The sequence below is a fragment of the Sus scrofa genome, chromosome 18 (assembly GCF_000003025.6).
Source record: "Sus scrofa isolate TJ Tabasco breed Duroc chromosome 18, Sscrofa11.1, whole genome shotgun sequence".
NCBI classification, from domain to species: Eukaryota; Metazoa; Chordata; class Mammalia; order Artiodactyla; family Suidae; genus Sus; species Sus scrofa.
The window spans coordinates 5,143,167-5,155,905 of NC_010460.4; the positions used below are offsets into that span (position 1 = coordinate 5,143,167).

Below are 12,739 nucleotides of genomic sequence, written 5' to 3' on the forward strand. Positions count from 1 at the left end.
TAGGGCAAAAGGCTTCTGTACAATTTGCCATATGCTACAAAAATAACAGAAATTCTAGGTTTTAAAACAGTTTAGCAGAAATTCTTTTTGACGTTAATGAGTTAATAAAAACTTTTTAGTGATTGTTTGGACACATAAATCTGCTTTCCTCTTTGGACTTTAGCTTGGCCTGGAAATTCCAGTATCCCCAGACTACCTCCATATTATACATGTCTTCAAACTGGGTTCTGTCAATTTAGTAAACATATTTAGATACTATGGGAGGTTATGACATAAAAATATATTCAGTTTGGAAAAAGCTGATTATTATACTTTATCAGTGAAGACAAAAAAGGTTTTATTTTCTTGAGACTTTATTTTTCTGTACCTCTGGCATGTGGAAATTCCTGGGCCAGAGATCGTACCTGCAGCACAGCTGCAACCCGGGCCACAGCAGTGATGCCAGATCCTTGAGCCACAAGGGAATTTTTCTTCCGTCTTTTTAATGCAATAATTCCTTAGAGTACAAAAAGACAGCTGAAATGTGTATTAGTCTCTGAACTTGGGGATGTTATATAAAACGAAAATGTCACAAATATAACTAGTGTTTATGAATTACTTAGAAGGTACAGTGGTGAGGTTGACTGCAGCCAAAATGTGTAGAAGCCACACTAAGAGACACTTAGCTTTCTTATATTGGTTCAGTGCAGTGGACTGATGGCAATGAGGAAGAGTTTGCTGGCATGTGATATCTTATGTAGATTTCTATGTAAAACTTTGAAATTAATTATAATTTTAAAACTACTGTATAACTGACTCGCAGAATATGGGATCAGTATGTTAGCATGTGCAGCTATTCACAGTAATGTTAGCACTCCCTCTGCTACACGAGGCTCAGTTTTACCCCGGTTGTCCCATTAGGCTTCAGTTGTTTGGGCTCTGCTGTTCATTACGCACACCCACAAAGAGATGACCCAACCTGGAGTTCATTCAGTATGTCGGAATATGAGCACCTGTCTATTAGGGACTTTCTGTGTCAGGCAGCATTCGTGGCGCTGCAGATGCAAGTATCATACAGCCTGGTGCTGCTCCTCAAGGATCTTGGACGCAAATGAAAAAAATAAATATATAAGCAAGCCCCGTGCAGTAGCATAAACGCTACCCCAGAAGTATATGCAAGGTAGGCAGCTAGGCATCTCCTGCACATGGAGAGATTTTATGATGTATGATGCAGGACACTCAGCAAGAGCTCCTCAAAGCAAATGGTGCCTGAAGTGGGCTTGGGGGCCCAAGGAAGTTTATTGATCCTTCTTAAGCAAAGCCCAGTAAGTAAATTCAGAGCTGTGGAAAATTCATACTGACGGACTCCTCTCACGTCCAGTGCCCTTGACTTTCCTCTGTTGCTCATTTGAGACATTTCTTTCTTTCTTTTTTTTTCTTCCCTTTTTTGCTTTTTAGGGCCAAACCCAGGGTATATGTAAGTTCCCAGGCTAGGGGTCAAATCGGAGCTACAGCTGCTGGTCTATACCACAGCCACAGCAACACGGGATTTGAGCCATGTCTGCAACCTACGCCACAGCTCACGGCAATACCGGATCCATAACCCACTGAGCAGAACCTGTGTCTTCATGGATATTAGTCGGATTCATTACCGCTGAGCCACACTGGGAACTCCCGAGACATTTCTTTGATTCTGCTTGCCACTTGCAAGAGAAGAGAGCCAGATTGGAATGGGGGAGGGGAAAGCCAAATGACTGAATTGTTCTCCACATTACCAGCTTTTTAAAGAAACTTGAAACTGACTGCCAGCCACAGTGAAGGGTGTGGATTTGTAGGTGTGCCTTTAACCATGTTGTTGACACTCATTAACTTATTCTACGATTAACTAGTTGACTTTTAGGCAGGGTGAAAATAGTAAGAGGTTTTGGAAATAGTATATATTCATTTTTTTTTTTCTGTTTATTGGTGGGATTTAATCACCTGTTAAAAGTAACCGTCAACTAGAAACCTACCCTTTAACTGTATTATTAATTTTTTTTTGTCTGTTTAGGGTTGCACCTGCAGCATATGGAGGTTCCCAGGCTAGGGGTTGAATTGGAGCTGTTGCTGCCGGCCTGCACCACAGCCATAGCAATGCGGGATTGGAGCCGTGTCTGCGACCTACACCAGATTCTTAATTCCCTGAGCGAGGCCAGGGATTGAACCCGTGTCCTCATGGATGCTAGTTGGGTTAGTTAACCACTGAGCCACAGTGGGAACTCCGTATTACTAATTTTTTAAAACGGTAATTGTACATGTTTGACAAAGTGAAATGCCGACTTACTCAGCTTGGAGGATGAATATGTATAAATCAAGCACTGAACTCAGAGCCTCAGGTTTTATCATTTTAGCGAATCCATCATGCAGTGTTCTGCAGGTTCAAATTGCTAGTAATGTGCATACAGACTTTTTAATACCTTCCTAGCCCCCCATTTGAATGTTGCTGTCCCAGGATTTATAAGGAGATTTCTTTATCCTTTGCTCCCTTTCAGCGATGTGCATTTTGTAAGCACCTTGGAGCCACTATCAAATGCTGTGAAGAGAAATGTACCCAGATGTACCATTATCCTTGTGCTGCTGGCGCCGGCACCTTTCAGGATTTCAGTCACTTCTTCCTTCTTTGTCCAGAACACATTGACCAAGCTCCCGAGAGATGTAAGTTTCCTATAGATAATATTTTAAAAAGTTGTCAGTGTATTTACTTAAAATAAGAAATGTCGAAAGTTCCCTAAGTGTTATTCTGCTTGCAGGAAAAGGTATTACTATGGAATCTTGATAATCGGAGGAATTTTCACTACAGATCCTTGGGGGTGGGCTGAGAGGGGAAGAATTGGTTATCCACAATATCATTGAAGTCAGATCCCAAAAGATATTTACTCAAAAACTCAAGAATGGTTTGCATGTTTTTTATTCTTAGGAAAGAAAATTTAACCATTGTGGAAAGATAGATATGCCTATTATATGGTATTTTAATATGTAAGGAAGTCATTTAAAAAATCAAACAGTGTCTTTTACACTAAAAAAAGTACCCATTTGGAGAGTTAGATGATGCCTCACTCAGGTGTTATTTCAGAATGTATGTTAACAGGATCACCAGACAGTTTGAAACTCTTGGAAACTGTAGACCTGATAGCCCTAACTCTTAATGCTGCTTCTCTGATTCATCTGTCTTGGTTGTCTATAATCCTCAGTGGTCCTTTTTTTCTTTCTTTCCAAACAGTATTTTATAATTAGGTGAAAATGTTTAAATGTTTGAAAATTTTGTTGTACAGAAGATTAAAACTCTTCCAATCCTTATCATTAAATAGAAATCTTACCTTTTTCTTAGTACACGGATTTCCAATGAGCATGCATGATGTGGGCTCTTTTTTCCCTAGTAAACTGAATTTCCAATCTGACTGGGAAATCTCTGGGATGCTTGATTGTCTTTTTTATGTCATCTCTTAGTTACCTAATTGTTAGCTTTTACCTGTTTCTTAGCAATGTCGATAAAGGCTTTTTCCTGTCTTCCCCAGCTTTGGGAAACGTAAATACAGCCACATCAGGCTTCAGCTGAAGTGGTCTCAGGCACAGTTAGACTTCATGACCATCGTTTTTTTCTTTGCTCAGTGCCATAATTTCATCCTCAGTTAAAGTTATTTTTTGTCTACATGTGTCATCATATTGCCTTTTATTACTCTGCAGACATAAATTATACCTAAGACAAACTGAAATGTCAGATTGTATTTAGGCTAATAAGGGATTTAAAGTTTTAAAAATGTTTTGGATTACACACTGTTAAATCTGGGAGAAGAAAAACGTTCGCACACAGCAACCATTATGAGTGTTGTTTATTTTAAGAGCTCACATGGTCACTGACTTCACTAAGTCAGTCACCAGAGCTGATTATTTTCTGGTTGGTACAGTACACTTTCCCAGTTGAATAAAACAACTGTGGGTGTGTTTAAGAATCTGGATTTTCTTCAGCCTTTTGTACCTAGTCATGATTTAGACCTCAGTAGACAACATGCAAACTTTAAATATGATTCTGTTTCTATATGATAAATTTTATTACTTATTGGCAGTACTACTTTCTGTGGCAGACTGTGTTCTGATGTATGTATCTCACATGTTAGGGATCAGATCATTTTGTAAAGTAAGTGTGAGGACTGGGGGGAGATGACTTGCTATCATTGATCATATGCATATAATGAAAGGTTCCTGCTGGCAGCATAAAGCTAAAAGATACACTAGATTTACTGGTACCTTGCCTTGTTCCAAAATAGACTTACAGAGACTCATAAAATATATGAACAGTAGGATAAAAATAAAAGTAAAAATTAAATAAAGCTAAAATTTGGCCATGGGAAAATAAGGATAGGATAAATGCAAAGGTAATGATGAGACTGATACCCAAAATAAATGCAACTAAGGCACAAGTCTGGCTCCAGAGCTTTCCAGCAGGCAGCATGAAGAAGGGAATATGAACAGTTACCTGCTTTGTAGTAACAAAGCAGTAATTCATTTGATGCTGAGACTGTGTATACACTATGTATGACAGTGAAAAGTTGTCTTACAGTAGCTGTCTTGCAGGTTAAAAGAACGAGTCCCACAGGGCAGTATTTTATAACAGCCTTCATAAGTCAGTGGTGTAAAACCAAAGCCCAGTTGAGTAAACTCTATTCCTTAGGGAACTTAAACAGTGCAGTCTAAATACACAGCTTCCTGACCATCTGTTTTAATCCAAGGATGTAGAGAATATTACAGATAGACTGTCTTGTAATAATGTACAAGAGTATGCGATAGTCTTACAAAATCTTTCATTTATTTGCTTAGCTGTCCCTATTGTGTATCATAGCCCAAGGCTCTTAGCTTTTTAATGTTTTAAAAATAGAGATATCTCGGAGTTCCCATCGTGGCTCAGTGGAATCGAATCTGACCAGCATCCATTCAGACTCGGATGTGATTCCCTAGCCTTGCTCAGGGGGTTAAGGATCTGGCGCTGCTGTGAGCTATGATGTAGGTCACAGATGTGGCTCGGATCGGATCCTGGCTGTGGTGTAGGCTGGCGGCTATAGCTCCGATTCAAACCTTAGCCTGGGATCCTCCATATGCTGCTGGCGGGGCCCTAAAAAGACCAGAAAATAAAGGAGGGGGGTATCTTTCATGGCAGTGTTATTAATAGGGTTCAGTGACAGTGAAAATCATGTATAGCATTTTACCTCATATGTATATGAATTACTTTACTGAAAGATAGTTATTTTAGCTCTTCTCTGAGGCTCAGGTTATATGTATGCATTGAGTATAGTACTTGATGCTTCTGGCTCAGTGTAGAGCAGTACGCTGTGGTAGTTAACTCTGTTAGGAGTGGGATTGACAGCTTTTTATGAAAGTTGAAAAATCGAATAGAAACACAGACCTCACTATGTAATAAAAGTCCCAGCAAGAGAGCATCAGAAAATAATTTTGGTGTGCTCTGTCACAGACAAGTGCTGGTCATGGCTCCAGTCTTCTTTTTATGATATTGCAAGTATACGCCAACCTTGCCTGGAACTTGTCCACTAAATATCTATCTGAGACAGAGCCCCATGTGTTTCCTGAGTGGTACTTTGCCTCAGGGAGAGCTAGATGGCAGAGAGCCAGCCATGCAGGATCAGAGGAAAGAGCACTGCTGGCATAGACAGCCCTTGAGGAGTGAGCTCGGCATGATTGCTGAAGGGACAACTGGTCGTTGTGCCTGAACTTAGTGTCTGCTAGACGGATAGTAGAGACCACGCCAGGGTGAACAAAGACCGCATCACAAGTAGCTCCTATGAGTCAAGCACAGGGTTTGGGTTTTACTGCCTGCAGGGAGAAGGCTTCGCCAGGCTTGGGAATTCACCTTGGGAATGCTGCATCCTTAATCCTCCCCCTCCCCCAGTGTATTGACTGATCGCTCAGCTTTAACTTCTACTTCTTTTAAAGTGTTTCTCCTACCTCGTTTTCTTACTTGACACCAAGTCCTACTCTGTTAACCTTAAAGTCTGTCAGCCCCTCGACCTTCCTTTCTTACCTGCCTGTCTCCGCTGTGGGCCAGCCTCTCTGGACAACACCCACGATTTACTTTTTCTTTCTAGGGGTTCCGTCTGATAGGCACATCACCTAGCACTGTGTCCTTCCTGCCAGCAATGAACACATAAATAATAGGCAATGCAATGTCGATGAAAGTTACACAGCTATGCCGATTCAGTCCTTTTAAAATTGACTCTGCTCTTCTCCAGTGCTTCTATTCGTGTGTGCTTTCTAGGCTTTCTCAAGCAGCAGTCTCACTTTCCAACTTGACTGTGTTTGAGGGTCTGTGATCTAATTTAATCTAATTTAATGAAGCTCCATGTTTTTGTCTTTCCCTCCATTTCTTCTCTTGTCACAGCTGTCCCTTAGGAAGTGACCTGTCCAAAGCGTATTCTTCTGTTTCCCCTGCTCTTTTCCTGTTCCCTCCATCATTTAGCTTCTTCGTTCTCTTCCTGAGCTGGCACTTTCCCCTTCTGCTTTTGTACTTACTCGGATATTCTGACCTTCTTTGCCCTTTCAGTGGGCATTGATACTGATTAGTGGTAAAGCGCATCTTTGGGGTCAAATTGACCTGGATTTACTCCTGTCCTCTCTTAAATTATCTTCAGCTGTAGTCTTTCACTCATTCTCTTTTGCGTTCCCAACTGCGTAAAGAAAATTTTCACTTAATTGTTTGATTACTGCTTCAAAGTTAATGCGTCTGTGACTTGCAGACATATGTATCTATGTATATGTACGTATACTTGGGTCTTGTGTGACACTTACGCAATCCATTAATGTCATCTTCTTATTCATGACTCCAAAAGGCTGTTTCAGTGTTTTGACAAGTATCTTCTCCCCAGTTGAGAAAATGGTTGGAATCAACTTTCTCTATTATTTTTACATAATGCATGATAAATGTTTCTGGACTGAATATATCACATGGATTTTTTTTGGCCCAGCTTATTAGATGATGCATAGAAATTAAACAACATGACAGTATTGTCATTAATTGGTAGAAACTGTCATAGAATAGAAGGTAATCTCTGCCGTAGTGATACACACAGTTATCTTGTTGCAGAATGAGTTTTGCTGTGCAATAGGAATATGATGTGAGCAACATAATTTTAATTTTTCTAGTAATCATGTTAAAAAAATTGACACTAATTAAAAATATATTTAATCCCATGTGTCCCAAATGTCAATATTTCAACGTGTGATGAATAACAGTTTTGAGATCCTGACATCAGTAGTTTCTCTTGTTAAATCTTTGGAATCCAGAGTGCGTTCCGTATGTACAGCACATCTCACGTCAGACTAATCAGGTTTCAGTTGCGCAGTAGCTACGTGTAACCAGTCGCTACCACGGCACAATGAAGTGGCAGGGTAGCAAACTTGAGAACCGTTCACAGAAGCATTTAGATAGTCTTCCTAGAAAATTACTATAGAAAGATGAACTGAATATCTGATAGAGTCCAGTATTTGCCCCAATTTCTGTAAGTGTTGAGGGTAGGTAAAAATGAGAGATTAGTTTTTGGCAATGTACCTACTTGAATGAGTAAATATGGGACTCTCTTTTAGTATTAAGAAAGGTAATTCACTCTATTTTGTCATTTCTATAAAAATGAATATATGTCCCTTCCTTTTGAAAATTAATGATTTATTTTAAACACCTATCGTTTAAAGAGCTATTTAAAAGTGATTTTAGAAGCAGCTCCTTCGTGTCAAATACCACTTGATTTGTGCTAGCAATTGAGGATACAAATTTGAAAAAGACAAGGTTACTACCCTTCAAGGATTCACAGTATTGAGTTATAATTAATTGATTATATAACAGTTTCTTCCAAGCACATGGGGAAAGGAGTAGTCAGCAACTAGATCGGCATTTAGTGTGTTAACATTAGATAGTCAGGGTTTATATTTGAGCAGGATTTTTTTTTTTTTTTTTTTTTTTTTTTTTTTGATCATACTGTCTTTGTAGGGCCGCACCCACGGCACATGGAGGCTCCCAGGCTAGGGGTCCAATCATAGCTATAGCCGCCGGCCTACACCAGAGCCATAGCAATGCAGGATCTGAGCTGCATCTGCAACCCACACCACAGCTCATGGCAACGCCGTATCCTTAACCCACTGAGCAAGGCCAGGGATCGAACCCCCGTCCTCATGGATGCTAGTCGGGTTTGTTAACTGCAGAGCCACGATGGAAACTCCATGAGCAGGAATTTTGAAGATCTCTTTGGAATGGGCTGGGGGCACAACAACAAAGGAACAAAATTTCAAATGGAGGGCACAGAATATATACAAGCATTGAACAGTCTGTTGTGTTCTGTGCACAGGAAACTACTTTATATGACCAGGAAATAGTGAGTGTTCTGAGATTCAGTTGGAAAAGGAGATAGGCATCACCCACTATTTTTTTTTTTTTTTTTTTTTTTTGCGCCTCAAACTAGAAAATTTTGATTTTTTAAGGGTAGCAGTAGGAGATATTTGATAAAGTTTTAGTTTAGGCAGGGCATAACAGATTCACAACTTTAGAAGATTGCGCTGCGTGTGAAGATGATTTAGGGAGGCGATCAGAGACCTAACTAAGCAAGGTTCCCATTCAGGAGCTAACTGCAGTTACCAGAACAGAGCATGCTGGGCTGCACTGAACGCATTGATGGCACAAGAATGTACAGAAAGTTTACTCCAGAAGAAGTGAGATCCATTTGGATGTGTTGGGTCAGGGAAAGTTAAGGGTCAATAGTGACAGTAAAGTTTCTTTATCCCCCAGGTTGAGAAAGATGGGAGAAGTTGCGGTTTAAAAAAAGTTTGACATTTGAGGTATTGACTTGGAGTGCTTTTAGAACATCTGGCTATTGAGGTCCAGGAAGACTTTTGAAAGTAACGTTTGAAGGTTTAGAACGAAGTTCAGGGCTGGTGATAGAGAGCTGGATTATGGTGGTATTTTTATGATGTAGCAGATGATGGGTTCACAGAGGAGAACCATGGGGATTCGAAGAGAAGGAAGAGGATGACTCCAGTGTTTAGGGCTTATGGAGGTACAGTAACCAGCACAGAGGGATGAGAGGGAGACATGGGAACCCCACGGAGAAATCAGGAAAAAGCTGCTGCATGGCGGGGAATTTTCCCAGGGCCTGGACAAAATGTAAATGCCTAGGGCACAGTAAGGTAAGGTCTGAAAGTAATTCTGAGGTTTCATGGGTCCTGGGTGGCCTCATTTAAGTAGCTTCAGATGGATGGTGGGGGCATGGGGAGCCACCAGGGACCCAGCTTACTGCCAAATACTTCCTGCAGCCTGTTTGTGTACTGCTCTCAAACTGCAGATGGTTTTGTTTTTTTTTTTTTTTTACCATTTTAAAAGGCCTCTAGAATAAAAACGAAAACTCTATATTCCAGAGACTTTTATGGCCCACAAAACCCATTTGCCAACTCCTGATATATATACAAAGAATAGATTCCTACTCTGTTTCAAGACAGATGGGGAAAGAAAGGAGACAGAAAGGGCTTGTGGGATTGACCAAACCTTCAGAAAGTGAAAGAGGGGAAAAATTCATACATACAATTTAAAATAGTCCTAGGATAATCAGCCAACCAGACCATTTGAGCACATAAGTATCAGTTATATATATCATTAAATTGGTATGATTTTCCTTACTGTATTGTAATCTGCATGAGCTTAACTGTGTACTTGGCAAAGCAGTTTATTCTTACATTTATTTTTTGTTTTCAATGGTAAAGAACTGTTTAAAAAGTGCCATTTCTTTTAATCCACATTGAGGGATAGATGTCCATAATTATACAGATTTTAATGCTTTTTTACAACTGGCAATTAATATAGATGAATATAGAATTAGTATATTAAGTATTGTATTTGTGTATGAATATGTAGCTTCCATCTTTAATGTTCTCCCTCCTGATATTTTCCAGTACTTAAAAAAAAACCTTATTTGGTTTGAATAAAAATTAGTCTCTTTATGCTTGAGAAGCATCTTAATGGATGTTAACATTTCTTAATTTTGTTTCTTATTTGATTTTGTTAATTTCAAAACCTACTTAATATCCAAATAAAAATGTTTATTTTTGCACTGCAAAGCGTCTCTCCGTTAATATTTTCCTTTTGGTTCCTCTCAGCAAGCATATATTGAACATTATAACTAGGTGCCCAGCATTATCATTGGTATTAGGGATATAAAATTAAATAAGAACTGCTTATGGTCTCAAGTAGGTGTAGGCACTTTAAATAACTGCAAAACTATGATTAAATTTAATGTGATTAAATTTAGGTTAAATATATTAGTGTTTTTATTGAGACCGTATTCCAATTGAATATCAGTTCGATGTGGATAACTTCAAATGTCTGAACGATTTACCATGCAAATTCCCTTCAAGTGATTTTTAAAACTGTAAAGTCAGAAAAATATTAAATTCTTATACAACAATTTCGTTGTTTTACTGTTAATTATAGCAAAGGAAGATGCAAACTGTGCAGTGTGCGACAGCCCGGGAGACCTCTTAGATCAGTTCTTTTGTACTACTTGTGGTCAGCACTATCATGGAATGTGCCTGGATATAGCGGTTACTCCATTAAAACGTGCAGGTTGGCAATGTCCTGAGTGCAAAGTGTGCCAGAACTGCAAGTAAGTTTTAATTTCAACTCCAAGGTGTGTATTAAGAGAGACCCTATTATTAGGTACTAAAGGTGTGTGTAATATGATAAAGGTTGTTCATACTGTAGCTATCTTCATCCACACTGACTCCATCACGTCTTTAAAAAATTGCTAGATATTTATTAACATTTATATTACTTTGAAGCAAACCTAAACAGAAACTAATTTTAATAATTTAAATTGCTCTGGTTGCCTAAAAAGCTAACTTAAATTGGCCAACATTTTTTAAATGAATATTAACAATTAAAAATAAATAAGCATTAGAAAATTAAAGCAGCTTTTTTTCTGAGCGAGACTGGGGAAGAGATTTAATAGGAAATTAAACCTCTAACTATAGCAAGTAGTTATTAGAGTGAGCCAAAGTATCAGTGATAAGTTTCAGTTTCTTCTCCAGGAACAACAATTTATATTAAGTCTGTTTAAAAAAGAAATCTGTATCTATCTGAAACCAGCAGTTCCTTCACCTGAAACAAAGTATCATATGACATTTAAATGTTTGTAAGGGGTTATCCTTTTCTATTTGTATTCCATCCTTGGTCATTTTTCCAGTCTTTTCTGTGATTTTTTTTTTTTTTTCCTCATGCTACTAATCAGCATGATAATTTGGAGATGTTCCCTGCATCCACAGCAGTCTTCAAGTAGTTTACAAGCTGAGGACTTTTGTAATCAGCAGATATGAGGTCCACCACTGCCATGATCAGTCTTTTTTATTTGTAATTTAATTTGATAACAATAAGCATCAATATCTTAGAATTATGTAGAATAAATAGGACCATGTGCTTTTATGTTTTAGTAAAAATTAAAATATCAGTAAACATTTGATACCTTGTATCTGCCTGTCTTCTTGAGAAGGAGTGAGAGAACACAAAGAAAGAGTGCTTTTCTTCCAAGGTCTTTCATATAGCTAAAAAGACAAAATGTGCAATTTTATATGTAGAATTTGTTAAATTAAATAAGAAATTACTGGAGCCCAACTAATCCATCTTCCATTTTACTTCTGTTTATCCCCAGGTTTTATTCAGTGGTTCCTCTCTCAGCTCTTCTTCTTGCATTCCCTAGTTTTTCTTTTCCCCTCCTCTTTAATTAAATTCTTAGTATCTGAGAGTGATTAATATAGTCAAGAGTCAAGGCAGAGGTCATGGGCAGGAAAAGGGCCCAATCTTTGGGGCAGAAAAGTGTTTAGGGGAAGATTTTAGGTTTTCAATTACAATTCTTAATGATTATGACAAGATGATTATTCTTATACCTATTTGTTTAGCACTTATTGCTTAATGGATATTCTTAGCTCTTCAACCAGAATTATATTTAATTCTCACAGTAATCTTTGATTTTTTTTTTTTTTTCACCTTTTGTAGCTGAAACTAAGAGGGCTTAAGTTTAGGTTATTCAGGAGTCACACAGCTAGAAAAATGGAAGTCTGAATACAGATGTAGGTCTGATCCAAATTTGATCCTCTTTTTATTATATGGGAATATCTTCCAATTCACTGTGCCAAGATTTGTTCCTTTCCGTACAGCATCACCTATCAGTTATAGCTCCTTCCCCAAAAAAGGATGGGTATGGGATGTTTAAAAAGTAAAGATCAAAGTCATTCATCTTGCCTTAACCCCTCCTCCTTTGCAGGGATCCTAGAATGACTAAAGCAGGTTCACCATAGGTGAGCATTCAGTAAGGATACTCCCTTGGGGACCTTTGGAAGATGTCTGCCCCATCCCCTCGAGGGTCAACTCTGTCATTTTCTGTGTGTAGACGAAAGCAAACACTGAGGGTATTGAGGAACTGGGCCATTCCCAGGGATGATTCTTTTCATGATTACTTATGTTACAAACATAAGTTTAAAGATAAGGCATCATTAATGCTATCTTATTTTTTAGACAATCGGGAGAAGATAGCAAGATGCTAGTGTGTGATACGTGTGACAAAGGGTATCATACTTTTTGTCTTCAACCAGTTATGAAATCAGTACCAACCAATGGCTGGAAATGCAAAGTAAGTTGTTTATTTTTTTAAGAAAAATATCATCTGTATGTTTTTTATATAGA

General features: G+C 38.5%; 1 protein-coding gene across 19 annotated transcripts in view; it reads left to right on the forward strand.

The window, feature by feature from the left end:
- Positions 1–12,739, forward strand: part of KMT2C (lysine methyltransferase 2C) — a 286,456-nt gene that overhangs the window by 149,954 nt on the left and 123,763 nt on the right. For all 19 annotated transcript variants that reach the window (XR_002340465.1, XM_021079123.1, XM_021079121.1 and 16 more), the window contains 3 exons: positions 2,511–2,673; positions 10,496–10,667; positions 12,572–12,686. Coding sequence is in view for 18 of the 19 variants with exons in the window: in XM_021079123.1 (XP_020934782.1) it covers positions 2,511–2,673; positions 10,496–10,667; positions 12,572–12,686 (450 nt within the window). In the remaining variant the exon portion in view is untranslated. The remainder of the gene's footprint in view (positions 1–2,510; positions 2,674–10,495; positions 10,668–12,571; positions 12,687–12,739) is intronic.